Here is a 16,763-nt window from a genome sequence, read left to right as displayed (position 1 = left end):
TCACTCAAAGACTGGGAAGCCAAATCCATTAACCCTCACAAAGAGTTTTGTGACCTTGGCTGGAGAAGAAGATGACATTATTATGAATGGTGGATGTTTGACAGATGAGGGAAAAAGAGGAGAGTCATAACTGTAGTGTAAAAAAGATGGAAAGAAAGCTTTGGCTCACACCATGTTGGTAATAATTAACTTCATTTTTCCCCAGAAGAAAAGAGGCATTAAATCAATGTCATTAGGAAGTTTAACGCTCAGGCTGTAACAGCCCATCACAGGAGAGCCAAATGTGGTACAATCCATCAGAGAGGTTTGCAGACAAGGGTTGTTATTTATTTTTATGTCTTATTTTTGTTGTGAAAATCACTGCCATGGCCAACACACGACTTCAGGGCAAGAGTCAGACACCATTGTTGCAATTGAGCAGTGCCTTGTGCTGGGAGCAGACCCAATGGCTTTAGCTACTTCAATTAGTTATTTTTTTCCTTCTCTTTTTTTTTCATCTTTTGCTTTTTCAACCCTTTCTGCTATATCACAATAACCTAAACAGCTGCTTTAGTTCACATTGCAACACCTCCTTCCTCCTCTATGGTTTTAGAGCTGAATATGGGACAACTACTGCAATCCAAAATAGTCTGACCACTACCTGTTTAAAAGTACATCAGAACTCAGAGTCAAGGAAAGCTCCCAGCCCTCTCTTTTCAATAAGACAAAGATTTTTGAGAAGGGCTCAAGAGTTAGAAGACACAAGAAGAAAACAATGCTCTGGAATTCAGCCCTCAGCTGACTTCAGGGACAGAGTGAAGAAGAGAATTCACAACCACTGGGATCCACAGGACCAGTGTTTCTCATGGGGTTATTTTGCCAGAGCTTGTCTTCCACTTGAACCTTTAATCAGCAGGACTACTGCCAGAAAAACATCAGGAAGGCCACCAGAGTCCTTGGCTTCTCCTGCTCTGTATTTCATGGGACTTAAGACCACAGGTGTTACAGGGAATTAACCCAATCCACTTGGCCCAGGAAGTGCAGTTAAAACAAGGATAATTTTAGGAAGGTAGTAGTTGCACTGCAGCCTGGCTGAAGACAATCCAGACCAGAACGTTCAGGTCAGCAGCTGACAGTGAAGTGAATCACACAAAGGTGCAGAAGCTGGCCCAATGAACCAGCTCTGCATAAGCCTCTGATGGTGCTTACAGGGGACCACCTCCTGGACTAATGTGGGGCTTTCTCCACCTGCATGGGATTTCTAGATCTGTTTGCTGAACTGTCTCTTGTGCTTGGCACTGACCTCCTGATTTCAGCATCAGTAAATCCTTCCACAGTGTCTTTCCTGACACTGCGAGGACGCCCCCTGCGCTTTGGTCTCTTCTCGTCGTCGGTATCGTCGGTCTCACTTTCTGATCCAGATGATCTCTGAAGCCTTCTCTTGGTTTCTGCATCTGATTCACTGTCATTTGTCTGAGCCTGCATGTACCAGAAAAAGAGCAGTACACTTAACAACTGCTAATGTGTCAACCTTTTCTGTCCCTCCCATGCAGTGGCACTAGTTCACTCTCAGACTGTAAAACACCTTGGCATCTCTTCCTGAAGATGCAGAAGTTCACAAAACCAACACAGAGAGGCTGAACATCCTTGCAGTTTCCAGGTTCTGGTGGTTATCCTTCCTTTAGAGGATTCTAGCCAGCAGTTTCACAGTTGTATTTTGATTTACTGAGGTATGAGATACATTAAACCCCACTGATTACTGTAATTTTGTGACACAGCCCCTTAGGTGTGACACCTCAGAAATCAATCTAGGACTATCCATTATGAATTGTCCTTCTCTCTAGTTTTCACTTTCAATGTTTTCCCCCAGATTATTCCAGAGAACAATTCATAACCCCTTAAAGTCCCATATCCCAGAAAACTTTCCTTGCACAGCCTGCCTTCTGTTGGACTGGGGTAGATCCCATTATCTAGAAAAGAACTTGGGAAGGCACCATCTCTCTTTTGCACTGCAAGACACACATTTAGATCTAGGGATCTAGAGAGACCAAGGGAAAAAACTGCCAGAAAATGGCATCACCTGCAGTAAAATCTGCATTATACACTTGGATATTTTGCCTTGTGCTCACTACAGGTTCTTTTTGTTTTGTCTGCTAAGGCAAGGTGAACTGTACCAAGTCCAGCGTGGGCCCTCACACTACATTACAAACCGTGGGCCCAAGGCATGATGCCAACAAGAGGTTTACCTCTGTGCCTCACTCCTGAACAGCTCGGGAGAAGAGAAAGCAGCACTGGGATGGCAGGAAGGCTTCCCTTGCCTGTTGCCTTTGCCAGCTCTCATCTCCTGCCTCTCAGTTCCTCAAGCTGGGCTGTACCTTTTTAGTGGAGCTCCGGATTCGAGGCAGCATGTAGATTTCCTCCAATTCTTTCTGCCTTTCTTCCTCCTCCACCTTTTTCCTCTGCTCCTCTGGAATAATATCATCCCAGTCCTTCTGGGACCGCTCGTCCAGCTCTGTCTCCTCTTCCTCCATGGTTGCAAAGTTGGCTACCTTTTGTAAGCAAAAGGAACACTTTCAGAAATCCTCTCCCCTGGCAGGAACATCCCAGAGCTGTCTGCTAAGCCTCAACTCCTTCCCCATAGGAATTTTGCCAACATTTCCATAACTACTTTATAATTGATCCCTATGTCACTGCATTCCTGGTTCCTTGCCATGTCTTTGGGCTAACAGCTTTTGAGGAAGTACGTGCAGTTTAAGAAGTACCGCTGAGCCTCTCTTGAGTTATTGGGTTTGCTTCCAAATTTGGTAAATTCTGCATTTTGTCCACAGCCTTCCAAATCAACTTGTTTGAAATTAAATCAATAGCTCCATATCTCCCCAGCTACCAAATCCAGGCAACCCCCTCAGCAAACTGCTTTGTACAGGTCACGTCTCACCAGGCCTGATTTGTCCTCTTTGTTACTGACAGTGGCAAGAAGGGAGAAGTCACAATCCTGCACCCCACCAGAGAGCTGCAGGGTCCATACCTTGAACTGGGAGAGGAGCTCGTCAGTAGCACTGGTGGACACTTCGTTCTCCCGTGTTTCAGCCAGGCGCAGGATCTCATCAATGTCCATCTCCTGCCAGCCAGAAAGAGAGAGTCATAAAGAGGAGGGTGCTGAGCACAGCAGGAAATAAGAGGCTTTAAGAACAGCCTCGTGGGGTGCAAAGCTGCACGTGCACCTTGCTGATAGGCGCTAAATAAAGTGCAAATATCTGCGGGGTGTCATCAGAGAGGGCAGGGGTGGTACAAAAGAGTATAAACAAGGGTGATACGATTAGAAGAAAAAGAACATCAAGGCTGAGCTGCAGGGAAAATTTCCAGAGGGAGATACATTAACTGTGGGCTGTTTGCCTCAGGGGAAGCTCTGCTGCTCAGGCTGTGAAGAGAATTGGTCAAAGCACTCAGCACTAAACTCTCAAGCAGCTATGAGGCAAGGAGGGAGCGACCTACTTGACTTTGCTGTGCTGACTCCTGTCTCTCTATGAGAACAACCAAAAAAGGATGCTGAAGAAGTGCTCTGAGGAGGCAGGGAGAGAAGTTCTCAGCAGGCTGGGCTCTGACTAGCTAATGAAGCCTTGGGAGCCAAGGCACTTTCTTGGTGGCCACTGCCATTTAACCCCAAACAACAAAGTGCTCTCTCCTCAGTCCTCTGATCCCCCAACCCCAGAACTCTCTTTTTTCAGCTTCTGCAGACTCAGACATGCTCTGTTCACTGACCTGCTCTCATGCACTGAGCAAGTACAAAGAGGGAACAAACACACCTGATCCCCCATGCATGCACACCTGCAGAGGACTACAGACAGCTAAGTGATTTCAATTTCAAACTACCTGAGGCTCTGACTCTTCCCCTTCAAGCTCCTTGAAGAGATCTTCAGCTCCAAACTTCAGAATAGCTGTCAGCTCTTCCTTGTTGAAAGGATTTGAGCTGCAAGAACAAGGAGGAAAATGTGATTTGAGCTGTTAAGTCAGCACTGCTAGAGCACAAAACCATACCAAAGTTTTGCCTAATTAAAGCAAGAGGGACATTTGCTACTCAGCACTACAAAAAGCTTTTTTATTCATCTCTTTCCTGCTCTAGCGCAAACACTACTGTAAAGGGAACAATGGCTATCTGCTGAGGTGGAAATGAGGAGAGTCTGAGGTCACTGCCAAACTGTTCTACCATCATCACCAGGTTCCCTCAGACCAGGATGATTTCTAGAAGGAAGACAGAAGGAAAAACAGGTAATGCATTAAAACCAGGATTTTTTTCTGATCATGTTCATGCTGTGTGTCCAAACTAAGAGCAGCCTAAGCCACATGTGGAAGCTGCCATTGTTTATTAGCCTCTGGCCCTCCATCCTATTGAATAAATACTGTGAGACACCAGCAAGTGAAGCTGGTTCTGCCTCCTGACACAATCACAGAATCTCAGAATGTTAAGGGCTGAAAGGGGCCTTGAAAGATCATCCAGTCCAACCCACCTGCCAGAGCAGGATCACCTAGAGTAGATCACACAGGAATGTATTCAGGTGGGTCTCGAATATTTCCAGAGAGAGAGACTCCACAACCTTCCCTGGACAGCCTGTTCCAGTGTTCTGTCACTCTGACAGTGAAACAAATGTTTCTTCCTGTTTCCACGGAACTTCTTATGCCTCAGCTTCCACCATTGCCCCTTGTGCTGTCGTTGGGCATCACCCAGCAGAGCCTGGCTCCATCCTCTGGGCACTAACCCTGCACATTGTTAAACATTAAATGAGGTCACCCTTAGTCTCCTCCTCTCCCAGCTAAAGAGCCCTCAGTTCCCTCAGTCTCTCCTCATAAGGAAGATGTTCCACTCCCTTCAGCATCTTTGTGGCTCGGCACTGGACTCTTTCAAGCAGCTCCCTGAGGTCCTTCTTGAACTGAGGGGCCCAGAACTGGACATAATATTCCAGCTGCGACCTCAGCAGTGCAGAGTAGATCACTTACTTGGACCTCCCAGAGTAGATCACTTACTTGGATCTCCCAGAGTTGTTGTCCAGCACGGTCCGGCCAGTGGTGTCCATGCGCTGGATCACCAAATGATCCAGCACCATCTTCTTCTTGGCCCTCTCAATGATCTCCTCCTCTACCGTACCCTTTGTCACCAGGCGGTAAATGTTCACCTGAAGGACAAGAAGAGAACAGATCTATTTCCTGCACCTGACCATGCTCTGCTGACACAGCAATGCATCCCTCACTGGTTTCACAGCAGACTAGTCTGCTGATGCCCTTCATGCACAGATGTCTCTTTTTTTAGACTAAAAGCCATCAGATGCTCTTTATGTCTCAGGGGGATCAGCTAAATTCAGGCTGGTTAAGACAGATCCTGCAGTGTGGATAAGCACAGAGTAAAAATCTTCTGAAACAATTATTCTAAATCCAAACTAGCACCAAACATTTCACACATGTAATAGAATCCTGGTAAAAGTGGATGTTCTATTTCATAGAATGGCTTAGGTTGGAAGGGACCTCAGAGATCATCTGCTCCAACCTATCCACCATGGGCAGGGACACCTCTCAATTAGACTCAGCTGCTCAAGGCCTCATCCAGCCTGGCCTTGAACACCCCCAGGGAGGAGGCAGCCACAGTCTCCCTAGGCAGCCTATTCCAGAGTCCCACCACCTTTGTACTCCAAATTTTTCAGGGCAAGAAAGATCAGAGTCCCCTAGCAGAAAAGTGCAATGCCATGGGTTGGGTTCATGGTTTTGAACCATGCCAGGATTCAAAGCCTACAGAAAAGACCTGGGACTTAGCAAATTTGGGCTGATTTTTTTTTGTTTCCTGGCTTTTACATGAGTTTTGCCTGAGTTGGGGGGCAAAAAGACCACATTTTCAGAAGGTCTGGGAGCCTGTTTAGATGGCCACACTGAAAGCACAGAGAAAACAAGCCAGGCAACTCTTCCAACCTGCTTCTTTTGTCCAATCCGGTGAGCTCGAGCCTGAGCCTGAAGATCATTTTGTGGGTTCCAGTCTGAATCAAAGATCACAACAGTGTCAGCAGAGGCCAGGTTAATTCCCAGCCCTCCAGCTCGTGTTGACAACAAGAAACAGAAGTCCTGGAGGAAAGAAAAAAGCATCCATGAGCTAACTGTCAACATAAAATAACAGTGGTGACTTCAAAGCTGTTCAAGGAAAGGGAGGGAGGGCTCTGTTGCACTCATAGAGAAAGAGGATTTCCTTCCCACACGCCCTGCTCACGCAGGCTCAGCACCACTGGACTTTAAGGTGAGGCAGTGCTGGCAGGGGTGAAACTTGTGCTATTCCAGGAAGGGCCTGGCATGCATCCTTATGGTTCAGCAACACTAACAGCTCAGGGTAAGGGCACCTTGGAGTCACTTTTGAAGGTCAGAGCATGCTGCCCACCACACTCCTACAAAGGCAGAAGCAAACATGTACTTTTTGTTGCCTGAAGCCTGCTGGGGCTGAGATCAGCAACTACAGACTGAGTCACTGCTCAAGTGCATGGGGTGCCAGGTTAGAGCCAGGATGTCTGATCCCCCAGGAAAGGGGAAAGGGCAGATCCTGTAGGCATTCGTGCTCCTTTCCCACTCACTGTCTCCTCACTTGTGTCAACTTTCCAACCACCATGAAGCACTGAACTGTACCTCCTGTGTCAGCCAACAATCCTCCTCCAGCCCAGGCTTCTGGAGTGAGCAGAGGTATTTGTCCCAGTTGGGCTGACTGTGGCACAGAATGAGTGCCTCACACCAGTCACTGTGAGTCAGCAAGCTCAGAAGAGAGGCTCAAGATACCCTCTCCTGTTATGCTGGAATCTTTGCTGCCTGCCAACACCTAAAATCCCCCTTTTGACTCAGCCATTTCATATCCCAAACCAGCTTCAGACTGGAGGAATCATTCAGTAACCATCTCATTTCCTGGACCATGGGAAGAGAATTGCTAAATTCTGGCTCTCCCCAGCCTCTTTGGGACATTCTGGAGATGACACCTGCACATTCTTTGGATGTAGGACATTTAAAATAAGAAACCTGTCTAGCAGCAAAACCTGCTAGATCTGTGTCTGGGGTCCTGTAAAAAGAAACGACCTCAACTAATTCCCCCCTGGCAGTCCCCTGTGGTTCATCCCATAAATGCCCACTGCTCAAGCAGCCCACCCAGACCCTCCTGAAGCAGGGCAGCCCCAGCTGTGGTACCTCAGAGCCATCAGCGTTGAAGTGGTCCAGCGCCTGCTTTCGGATCTCCCCTTTGATCGAGCCGTCCAAGCGCTGGAAAATTCAACAATAATGAGAAAAGAGAGAAGGTAAAGGAGCCCTGAGGAACTGCTGCATCCAACTTCTGGGAGCCTTACAGCCCCCTGCCCTGCCTGCAGCATTTAATAATTAAAAATAACTGCCAATTAAAAAGAAGTGCCCTGCCTTAACCCGTGGTGTCGCGAGGGCAGGAGGGTGACACTGCAGCTCTCGTTACAGGCTGCCTGCCAGGCATTCTCTCCTCTGGGTTTATCACAGGACAGAGCCCAAAGCAGAGGCCTGCCTGTGTGTTTTGCAGAGCCACACTGAAATGCAGGGACTTCCCAGCTCCCTCCAGTGTATTTCAGTAAGTGCAACCCACAATCCCAGCCCACAACTTGTGGGAAACTCAGCAATTCCCATTGCCCAGGCTCTCTCTCTGTGGCCCTGGATTTTCAGTGAACCCCATTGTTATGCACACTGATGTCTCTCACCTGAAAAGGGTAGTGTTTGATAGTCAGGTACTCTGCCAAGATGTCCAGCATCCTCACCATCTGGGAGAAGATCAGCACCCTGTTGCCTCTCTCCCGCAGCCTGGTCAGCAGCTTGTCCAAGAGAATCAGCTTCCCACTGCTCCTGACCAGAGACTGAAGGAGTAATGGTCATTCCAGCTGATGCCTTCCAACTTTACCTTATCTACACAGATGTGGCTCTTTTGGGGCCATGCTTCTCCTGCACACCTCTAATCAAATTATCTGGATTTACCCAAAGGTATCATCCAAAATAGATCTTCTATTGCACCTCCCACTCAGGATGGAGACAAAGCATTGCCTACAGTGCAAGGTCACAGCAGGACATTTGGTGGCTCAGCCTTAGCTGTGAGGACTGTTTGTAATGGAAAAGCAGCAGATGCTAAAGCTTCACCAGATATTATCTTGGTGGGAGGATAGGAAAAAGGGGAAAGTTAAGAAAAACCAATGGTAACCGAAGGCACTGCTCACCTGCAGGGTCTCAAGGCCATTCTCTCTCTCATTTTCCTCAGGAGGTTTAATAAGGTAGCAATGGTTGCAGCACTTTTTCAACTCCATCACAATGTTCAGGAAACCAGATGTGCTCCCCCTTGTTCCCTTGGAAAGAGCTTTATAGTTTCTTGTCAAAATCCACCTGCAGGCAAGAAAGTGAAAACTCTAAATCCTTTCACAGTGCAGAGTGGGCATGCTGGAGCCTCAGAAGAACAAAACCTTTAGGAGTGTCTTGTTCAGGCATCAATCTACTTCTCCCCCTCCATCTCTCTTCACTTCTAGAGGATACTGTTGGATCCTGACCAGAAATCCCAACCTTACATTCCTGTTGGTATTACTACAGTATTAAACAGCAGCACAGTTTTGTGGGGAGCTTTATTCTCCCAGGAAAGATACAGCCTCTGTCCTGCAAAGCAGACTGGCTGAATCATATCACTCTAAAAAAGCATCTCCAGTGGCCTTAGAGATGTTTTTTCAGAAGGAAAAACATCAACTACCCTACCTAACATTCCTACTGTGAAGCTCCTGGAGCTACAGGTGATGGCTGTGACATTGCATTCTGAAGGCCACAGTACACTGAGCACACAGAAAGATGTGCCCATTTCTCCTGGCACTCCCAGGAACTTCAGAAGTGACTCACTTGTAATACTGCTTCTGCAAAGCAGACATCTCCACACGAAGGATCTGCTCCACTTTGGCTGGCAAAGATTTCTCCACATCCTTCTTCACTCTGCGTAGGAGAAATGGCTCCAGGACCTTGTGAAGGCTCTGGTAGCCATTCTCTCTACCTTTCCCGTGATCCTCTTCAAAATCCTCCCAGAACTCAAACCTAGCAACAGAAATGAGAAGCAGGGAGGGTCAGAGTACCTCTGGTCTTATCACATCAAAACAGCAGCTACTGCCCTGCTGCACAAGACAGATCATTGCCAAGAGGCAATGGTTTCAAAGTAGAGAAGAGCAGATTTAGATTGGATGTTAGGAACAAATTCTGCACCATGAGGGTGGTGGAACACTGCAACAGGTTGCCCAGGGAGGTAGATGAGGCTCCATTCCTGGAGATATTCAAGGTGAGGCTCGACAGGGCTCTGGACAACCTGATCTAGTTGAGGATGTCCCTGCTGACTGCAGAGGAGCTTGGACTGGATGACCCTTGGAGGTCCCTTCCAACCCAGACCATCCTGTCATTCTGTAATAGCAGTCAAGCATTGTTTTATCGAGTTTTGGGACATGCTTGTCTTAGCCTCAGCAATGCCAGCAGCACCTTTTGTTTTCAAGAGAACAAAACATTTGTGATAATGTGGCCAGGAGCACAAGCAGCTAAGACAGCACTGTCCTTGAGCAATACTCCCATAAAATGGTTGGGGAGTTTGGCTGCACCACAACGTACTGCAAGCCTCAGAAATGGTTGAGATGATTACTTAAAACAAGTTCAGCTTTTTAGAGGTGGCTCTCAGACAGCTCTAAGACAGATTTGAAAGGCATGGATTAGGTTTCCCTACTCAATTTGCTGCCAGAAATACTCCTTCTACTAGTCATTTAACCTCTGGTTTTCCCTACTAATGTTTGTACCACTTTCATCACTTCATCCCCACTGAGCTGAACTCAGGGATTTAATTTAGGGGTTTCTGCCACTTTGCACTCCCTTGAGTCTATTTAACAGACAGGAATGGACACAGAGGGATTTGGAAGGACCACAAGGACACTTACTTCTCCGGCATGATGAAATGCAGCAGGGACCAGAGCTCTTTGAGCGAATTCTGAAGTGGGGTGCCAGTGATCAGCAGCCTGTGGTTGGACTTGAAATCAATCAATGTTTTGTAAAGCAAGGAGTCATCATTTTTCAAGCGATGGGCTTCATCCACGCCCAGGAAGGCCCAGTTAATACTTCCCAGAACGGCCTGGAGCAAAAGAAGAAAGCAAAAATAGGATCCAAGGAGATGCTGGGTCAGACAAGCCCCACCAGTTTGCACATGCTTGTGTCTCCATGGCCAGAAAGCACTGCAGTTTGTGCCTTCCAGGATGCCCTGCTCCAGCCCTGGTGCTGGACACACCACCAAAGGAACTGGGTCCACAAGAGTTCCTCTTAATAAAATACGGGACCAGGATGCCTACACTGCTTTTGCCTCACTGGAAAGGAGAGGTGAAAAGCAGCCATGCTGTGCAGAGCTCCTGCACTTCACTGCAATGTTTTGTCCTCTCAACTAGTCTAAAATTAAATCAGGCCAAATCCAGCTACTGCCCTGCTTGGTCTTACAAGTGAAAAGAGTAACACAAGAGTGAAGAGCACAAGAGAGAAGACACTGCAATGAGTGTCCTGCATCCCCTCTGCATTACTCGCAAGCAAAAGCAAATGGTAGTGTAGGTCCTCTGTCACCACAGAGGGAAGAGGTGAAACCCACCAGTTGGGGGCTGGCTCCCCGCTTTGTAAGCAAGAGAAAAGCGTTAAGAAAAGTGTGTCCAGCAGGTCTAAGGAGGTTCTCCTCCCCCTCTACTCTGCCCTGGTGAGATCACACCTGGAATACCGTGTCCAGTTTTGGACTCCCCGAGTCAAGAGAAACAGGGATCTGCTGGAGAGACTCCAACAGAGAACTACAAGGATGATTGTGGGAACATCTCTACCATGAAGAAAGACTGAGACCCCTGGGGCTGTTTAGTCTGGAGAAAAGAAGGCTGAGAGGAGATCTTATTAGCATCTACAAATATCTGAGGGGTGGGTGTCAAGATGAAGCTGCAAGGCTCTTTTTGGTGGTGCTCACAAAGAACAACAGGTACAAGCTGGAACCCTGGAGGTTCCACCTCAACATGAGGACACACTTCTGTATGGTGAGGTTGGTGGAGCACTACAGCAGGTTGCCCAGAGAGGTTGTGGACTCTTCTTCTCTGGAGACTTTTAAACCCCACCTAGATTTATTCCTGTGTGACCTGCCCTAGGTGATCCTGCTTTGGTGGGGGGTTGGACTCGATGATCTCTGGAGGTCCCTTCCAAACCCTAACATTCTGTGATTCTGTAAAAGACATCCTTGGACTATTGCCCACCTTATCCTTGAGGAGGATCTCATATGTTGTGATAAGTGCATTGAATTTCAACCTTTTGGACTGAGAGTGGATCCACTCATATTCACGGATCTGTGAGAGGAGACAGAAGTTAACATTCAGTTCACATTACTGAAAGGGAAGAGATAACAATTGTTATTCTGGTGTAGCTGTGGCCAGGGACTCCAACCAAGTCCAAACCTCTGATGTTCAAGGTGCTATTTGAGGAGCTGAGGGTGCCCAAGAAGCAGTTCACCTTAGTGCCCACATGGTTCAGTTGTGTCATACAGCCTGCTGCTGTGACAGTGCCCTCATCTGCCAGGTGAATGCAGCATCTCCCCAGTGACAGCACTACAGTCCCTTCAGTTGCTTTCCACACCACCAGAACCCACACCCTTTGCTTTCTGACACTCACCATGTTCCTGCTCATCAGGTCTCCGATGTAAACCACCACATTTATCTCAGGTGCCCACACTTCAAACTCTCTCTGCCATGAGGTGAGAGTGGACAAGGGCACCACCACCAGGAACGGGCCATAGAGTTGATGCTGATGGAAGAGGTATGACAGGAAAGATATTGTCTGAATTGTCTTGCCCAGGCCCATTTCATCAGCCAGGATCACACTGTTGTTCCTGAGAAAGAAGAGAACAAACCTAAGTGCTGTCTGAGTGCATGCTTCCACCACTGCTCACTCACTGTGTACCAGCATGAAGAGCAACCCGCGACAGGGACAGAAAGGGGGCAGTGCAAACACATTGATCTGAAGCCTGCACGTGGCAAACAGCTTTCAAAAAGGAACACTCCCAACTGGCTGGCACGGACAAAGGCTAAGGAAGAGGGGAGTCAGTGGCCCCATTTTAGGACATCTCTCAAAGGCTTCATCACTGTGTAAGCATGCCAAGCCAGGAACCTCTTTTTTCAGTTAGGGCAATGGAAAATAAAGGCTGATACATGCCATGCTCACACAGCAGCCAAATCCAGCATGTGAGCAGGCCCAAGCAGGCAAAATGGGGTTTGTTTTTGCACAAGGTTTCTTGAGTTCATGCCCCAGATAGTTCCTGCTTGCAGTGTCTGCAAGGCAACTGGGCATGATCACATCTGAAATCCTGCAAGCTGCAGAAGCAGGATGGGTGAAGACCTCACTTGAACACAATAGGGTCAGATCCCACTGGGGCAAAACCAGGAGACAAAACGCATGTCACAGAGCATCTGTACATACTTGCACCACGAGTGAGCAAGCCAGTTGAGGCCCTCCAGCTGGTAATCTCGCAGCTCTAGGTTCTCACCACCAATGTAAGAAGGTTGTTTCTTCAGGGCAACAAACCTTGGCCTCTGCTTCAACACCTGGAAAAGAAGATGCTGTGAGCCCACTGAAGAAAAATACCAGGCAAGGCTGAAAACCCAGCAATGTCTGGCTATGTTTATTTGTTCAAGTCCATCCACATTTTCCTAGACAGTGCTTATGCCTGCAGTCCACAAAACCACTCCACGGTGTTCTGCTTTGCCTGCTGTCCTCTGGTTCTGAGAGCTGGGAGGCCCCTGAAGAGCACAGAAAGCTGAACATGAGATGCAACAAGCTCCACTTTCTTTTTTTTATCCTCATGTTTTCCTTTCAAACATCTCTGTCCCTTTCTCCACTACATCAGCATGTTGCATCTTTTCCCAGGTGTGGGTTTTTTTTCATCCAACTGACATTAAAACTTTGCATTTCTGCAGAAGCTCCATCTGAGGAGGAAGCACTTTGCAAGATTAACTAAGCCTCCCACTCCCCAGGGGGACATAATGTTCTCAATGTACCCAGACTAAAGGAAAGCAAAAGGGGGTTCATGTCTCTGCCTTTTAAAGCACAAGAACAGCAAACAACCACTGGTGGGAGGCTGGGAAAATGTTCTCTGACATTTATCCTGACAAAACTTCACATTCCCACTGCTTGTGTCATCAGCCAGCCTGGAGAAAGCCAGCAAGAGGAGAGAAGAGAAGAGAAGGAAGCCAACCTTGCAGTCCCGGGTAGGAATTGTTTTGGAGTTGTTCCGATTGTTGAAGCTGTCGATGCAGTGCTGGAATTTCTTGCTTATCAGAGCCTCATCTTCCCAGCTGCACTCAGCATAGGGCAACCCCATCCACTTACACAGGTATTCAGGGTCGTTTGAGGATGTTTTGCGACTGTTTGCTGCAAAATAGACCATAAAAAAAGCCTCAGCAGCTGTGGTTGTATGGCTGAACCACAAGCATGGCTCATAGGGCAGCCTGAACCACCCAGACGACCACAAGACAGGTCTTGGCTGGCAGAATAAGCTTAAAGGAACCGGAAAATGTTCCTTTACCTGGAAAATCCGAATGTCCCATTGCAGACTTGCTGGTCTTCACAGCTGTGTTTGGAGAGAGAAGGGAAGGAAGGGTTTGGAGCGCCAGCCGCCAGCAGAGGGAGCAGGGCAGGCAGGCTGCCGCTGCCCTGCACCCCAGGTGCTTGTGTAGGCATCCTGTGGGGCTAGGTTAAGCAGCCCTCCGAGCCAATTCCCAACGCCACTGGCTGCCAGCACCTCTGACCCACAGGGCTGTGATTGTACTGAGAGTGCTCAGTAAGCCCTGACTTTATTTTCCATATATAATCTTGAAAATCTAACCCCTGAGCTGCCTCACACTCTAAACACATCCTCAACCACGTCATGGGAAGTGGTCCTCACAAAACTCTGAGGCTGCACTGCTGCTTTGGCTGCAAACCCCTGGCAACCAAAGGCAGGAAGGCAAAGAACTTCAGCAGCAGCAGCTTCAACATCTCTTTGTACTCTCCAGGCAGGGAGAGTGATTTGTATGGCCTGTGATCACAAATCTGTAAACATGGATCTCTTCTGTTCAAAGCCCCGAATGTCACACACTGCAATACATCTAGCACTAGCTTTTCTCCAAAGATACCGGAGGAGAAGGTGGAAGAGAGCATCACGCACTCATTCTGCTATCACCAGAGATGAAAGATCCCATGCCTTACTTCACCCCTTTGCAAGAGTGTTGGGTTCACTTACCAATGACTCTCTCCACTATTTGATACTGTTTGTTCAGCTCTGAAGCTAGCTCCTGTTGGCAGTTGAAATATTCTACATCTTCAGGTGATACCTTGCCCAGCCTGGATGCAAAAACAAAAAAAATCCAAACCAAAAAAAACACTATAATGCTTCTGTCGTAATACTTAGGGGCCATAGATGGAAATTCTACTTTCCTACATGGTTCTGTCACTGAGACAAGCCACTGAAGCAGACTACTGCTTAGATGACATCTCCTAAAGCTTCCTATCATTATAAATCATGACTGAGAAGCAAGTGTCTCAGATGTTCATACTTTCTCCCTGTCAAATGATGCCTCACTCTGCTGCAGGAATGAGTTTCCAAGCCAGGCTCAGAGACTGAATCTGCTGCTCCAGCTTGTTCACTTTAGAAACACACCATAGATCCTCCTCTCAGAGTTCCTGAGGAGGTCAGGCACAAACTGATGAAAAACTTGCACAGAGACAAGCCCATAATTAACAGGAGTCAATAAGGCTGCAAAGCCCTTATGTTGCTTCCTGGGCCAGGTACATCTGAGCACCATTCATATGTCGCCAGCTAAGCAATTCTCAAGCCTAGGAAGTGGCAACATTGTCGACTTCATGCCTCTTTCTATGACTTTCAACACCACAGCCACAGCCATCACCTTTAAGAGAGGTGATGTTCATCAGTAGGCAAAGAGAGATGTGAATGTTGTGCACCAAACCCCAGTGCTTTGAATGCCACTTGCTTTGCAAGAAGAAATCAAACATTTTCTGTCACGACTCTGCAAACCTCTGGCTAAAAAAAGATTTGCCCAAGACCAAACGACTGTTTGGAATAAAGCATACCATTGCTTGATCTCCTCCTCTTTTTTCTTGAAGTTCTCAAGCTTTTTCAGGCCCTTCACTTTCTGCTGCTGCAAGGACTCCTCACTCTCCCACGTGCTATGGATGTATGACCAGCCTTTCCATTTGATCAGGTACTGAACCTCTCCCTCGTCCTTCTCAGGATCGAAGTCGGCGCTGGGGTTGCCGTTGGCTTCGGTTGCATACACTGTGGTGGAAGCACCAGTGGCTGCAGGAGAAATCAGCCTGCAGTCAGTGCCTTTGTTACCAGGCACTGGACATCAACTGCATTAGGGCAGAAAGTTATTTTTCTAATACATCTTTTGTGTCAGCACAAAGAACATCCTACAGATCCTGCAAGCCACTAAGACAGGCACACAAAAAGTTCTCTGTACAACAAAATCTTTTTCAACCTCTCTATCAGAAATGCTTCAAATATAATTGAAAGGTCTTTTGCAAACATTCAACCACCATTCAGTTTGACAAAACCCCTTTTGTCAGGCTCTGAGAACAAAACAGCAGCTTTATTTTCATGATGGCTTTGTCAATGGAGCTATGAAAAAGTGACTCTACTGGAAGATCTATTTTATATCTCAAAGAAGAGAGAAGCAAGAATTGCAGAACAATGAATGCAGCGTTCAAATGCCTGCAATGCCAAATAAAACCTGCCAAGCACATAAACTTGACATTTGAGGTTTTTCAATGCTTAATTTTACAAAAGCTGCTAGAAGACATAAATAAGAGGCACTGAGGAAAGGGGGAAGAGCAGAGAAACAACACTTGGCCCCACTTTGAAGTTGTAAAAGCACTGCACCAGCTCAAGAGAGGCTGTGAGTGCATGTGATTGACATCAGCAATAAAGGCCTTTTCCAGAGCTACACACCTCCTTTTTTCCCAAGCCTGATGTCCAGGACTTTCTCAATAGTTTCACTGTTGTCTTGCTGTTCATCAGCTCCTTCCCCAGTCATCTCTATCAGGTCATCAGAATCCGTCTCAAAATCATCATCTTCTTTGTAACTGAAAGAGGTCAAAACCAAATTGGTCCAAAAGCCCTTGACTCTTCCTAGTCCAGACACACATAGAAGGGCATGGAGTAGAGCAAGCCTTCTCCAGCATCTTCCCTGGCCTCCAGTGCATGCCAGTCAGTGTTATTCCCTGAGACACTCCGATAGCTACACTTTATCAGATTACAGAATCAGAGAATGTTAGGGGTTGGAAGGGACCTCCAGAGATCATCGAGTCCAACTGCCCTGCCAAAGCAGGATCACCCAGGGCAGGGCACACAGGAACACATCCAGGTGGGTTTGGAAAGTCTCCAGAGAAGGAGACTCTCACAATCTCTCTGGGCAGCCTGCTCCAGGGCTCCACCAACCTCACCATACAGAAGTATCTCCTCATGTTGAGGTGGAACCCCCTGGGTTCCAGCTTGTACCCCCCTTGCTCCTTGTCCTGTCACTGGGCACCACCAAAAAGAGCCTGGCAGCTTCATCCTGACACCCACCCCTCAGATATTTACAGACATTGACCAGATCCCCTCTCAGCCTTCTCCTCTCAATACTAATTAACACTAACTTATCCATATATTTTTTTCTGACCTTGGCTTCATGAGGAGATGGAACAATCCCAACAGC

General features: G+C 47.5%; 1 protein-coding gene across 3 annotated transcripts in view; it reads right to left on the bottom strand.

Annotated features, from left to right (window-relative positions):
- Window positions 1-16,763, bottom strand: part of CHD2 (chromodomain helicase DNA binding protein 2) — a 46,710-nt gene that overhangs the window by 13,869 nt on the left and 16,078 nt on the right. For 2 of the 3 annotated variants that reach the window (XM_054387809.1, XM_054387811.1), the window contains 19 exons: window positions 16,016-16,149; window positions 15,136-15,361; window positions 14,288-14,388; window positions 13,592-13,636; window positions 13,262-13,437; window positions 12,487-12,611; window positions 11,683-11,899; window positions 11,271-11,360; window positions 9,942-10,132; window positions 8,875-9,063; window positions 8,214-8,376; window positions 7,707-7,859; window positions 7,177-7,248; window positions 5,932-6,081; window positions 4,999-5,147; window positions 3,850-3,946; window positions 3,005-3,097; window positions 2,355-2,528; window positions 1,283-1,458 (listed from right to left, as the gene is read on the bottom strand). In XM_054387809.1, the coding sequence (XP_054243784.1) occupies window positions 1,283-1,458; window positions 2,355-2,528; window positions 3,005-3,097; window positions 3,850-3,946; window positions 4,999-5,147; window positions 5,932-6,081; window positions 7,177-7,248; window positions 7,707-7,859; window positions 8,214-8,376; window positions 8,875-9,063; window positions 9,942-10,132; window positions 11,271-11,360; window positions 11,683-11,899; window positions 12,487-12,611; window positions 13,262-13,437; window positions 13,592-13,636; window positions 14,288-14,388; window positions 15,136-15,361; window positions 16,016-16,149 (2,721 nt within the window). The remainder of the gene's footprint in view (window positions 1-1,282; window positions 1,459-2,354; window positions 2,529-3,004; window positions 3,098-3,849; window positions 3,947-4,998; window positions 5,148-5,931; window positions 6,082-7,176; window positions 7,249-7,706; window positions 7,860-8,213; window positions 8,377-8,874; window positions 9,064-9,941; window positions 10,133-11,270; window positions 11,361-11,682; window positions 11,900-12,486; window positions 12,612-13,261; window positions 13,438-13,591; window positions 13,637-14,287; window positions 14,389-15,135; window positions 15,362-16,015; window positions 16,150-16,763) is intronic. The other variant, XM_054387810.1, reaches the window with a different exon arrangement.

Source organism: Indicator indicator, chromosome 16 (assembly GCF_027791375.1).
Source record: "Indicator indicator isolate 239-I01 chromosome 16, UM_Iind_1.1, whole genome shotgun sequence".
NCBI classification, from domain to species: domain Eukaryota; kingdom Metazoa; phylum Chordata; class Aves; order Piciformes; family Indicatoridae; genus Indicator; species Indicator indicator.
The sequence above is the reverse complement of the archived record's forward strand: the minus strand, read 5'-3'. Positions and strand labels throughout refer to the sequence as shown.